The sequence below is a fragment of the Nanorana parkeri genome, unplaced genomic scaffold (assembly GCF_000935625.1).
Source record: "Nanorana parkeri isolate BGI_ZX_2015 unplaced genomic scaffold, ASM93562v1 scaffold3653, whole genome shotgun sequence".
NCBI classification, from domain to species: Eukaryota; Metazoa; Chordata; class Amphibia; order Anura; family Dicroglossidae; genus Nanorana; species Nanorana parkeri.
In genome coordinates, this window is record NW_017309921.1 from 22,584 (window position 1) to 23,650 (window position 1,067).

At 57.5% G+C, this 1,067-nt stretch overlaps 1 protein-coding gene across 1 annotated transcript in view; it reads left to right on the forward strand.

Moving 5' to 3' along the window:
* LRRC74A (leucine rich repeat containing 74A) overlaps window positions 1-1,067 on the forward strand; it is a 13,864-nt gene that overhangs the window by 10,610 nt on the left and 2,187 nt on the right. The window contains exons 8-10 of the mRNA XM_018575219.1: window positions 25-120; window positions 651-794; window positions 934-1,038. Of these exons, the coding sequence (XP_018430721.1) occupies window positions 25-120; window positions 651-794; window positions 934-1,038 (345 nt within the window). The remainder of the gene's footprint in view (window positions 1-24; window positions 121-650; window positions 795-933; window positions 1,039-1,067) is intronic.

The following is a 1,067-nucleotide window of genomic DNA, read 5'->3' on the forward strand; positions in this document are numbered from 1 at the left end:
CCGCACACCGTTCCTTTATTGCAGCTCGCCAGGAACCCGCTGACGGTAGAAGGCGCCATCGTCCTGCTGAATTCCATTACCAGGAGGCCAGAGAACAGAATAGAGGAGCTGAACATCTCTGTGAGTGAGGGGACCATACCGGGGCAATACAGGGACCATACCGGGGCAATACAGGGACCATACCGGGGCAATACAGGGACCATACCGGGGCAATACAGGGACCATACCGGGGCAATACAGGTACCATACCGGGGCAATACAGGGACCATACCGGGGCAATACTGGGACCATACCGGCGCAATACCGAGACCATACAGGGACCATACTGGGGCAATACCGGGACCATACAGGGACCATACCGGGGCAATACCGGGAACGTCAATGTTATATATTATACACTTATATATCCAACACCCAAATGGTGTTACTCCCAGGATAGTTTTGGGGCGCATTCCTCCCGCAGACACGGAGGAGGATAATCCCGGAGTCACCTCACCGGTCACAATGGGACTGATATAGCCGAGTCCTCGGCGAGGAGGTTGTCCCTCATTGGCCGGCCACTTGGCGGCGTGGAGAAGAGAATTGTATCTCGGTCGGGTCAGTCCGCGGTTCTATGTGGGATAATATCTCCTCCTCTCCCCTTCTTGTAGAACGTTCTGGTGAACCCGCAGTTCCTCGCGCTCCTGGAAGCGGCGTCCATCTCCCGGCCCGGGTTACGGGTCTCGTTTGCCGGAAAACAGGGATTTATGGCACAGAAGCGGCCAGCTCGGCCCGACCCGATGAAGGTCATCCAGGTGACGCCACGTTTTATGTCATTCAGAACACGCGCGACGCATGCAGATCCTCCGCGACTGTCCGTGGTGACCTCATCACCGATGGGCGTGGCCACACTCTGCCGTCTGATTGTCTCGTATCGGTCACTTCCCTCCGCAGGACTTCCTGGATGAACGCAAACTGCGCCTGCTGGACTTCTTCAAGAACATGGACAAGGACGGCAGCATGAGTGTCCCCGTCGGTGAATTCTGCCGGCACATTGTGGTGAGTCCGGGAGGCGGGGGGGGAGGGGG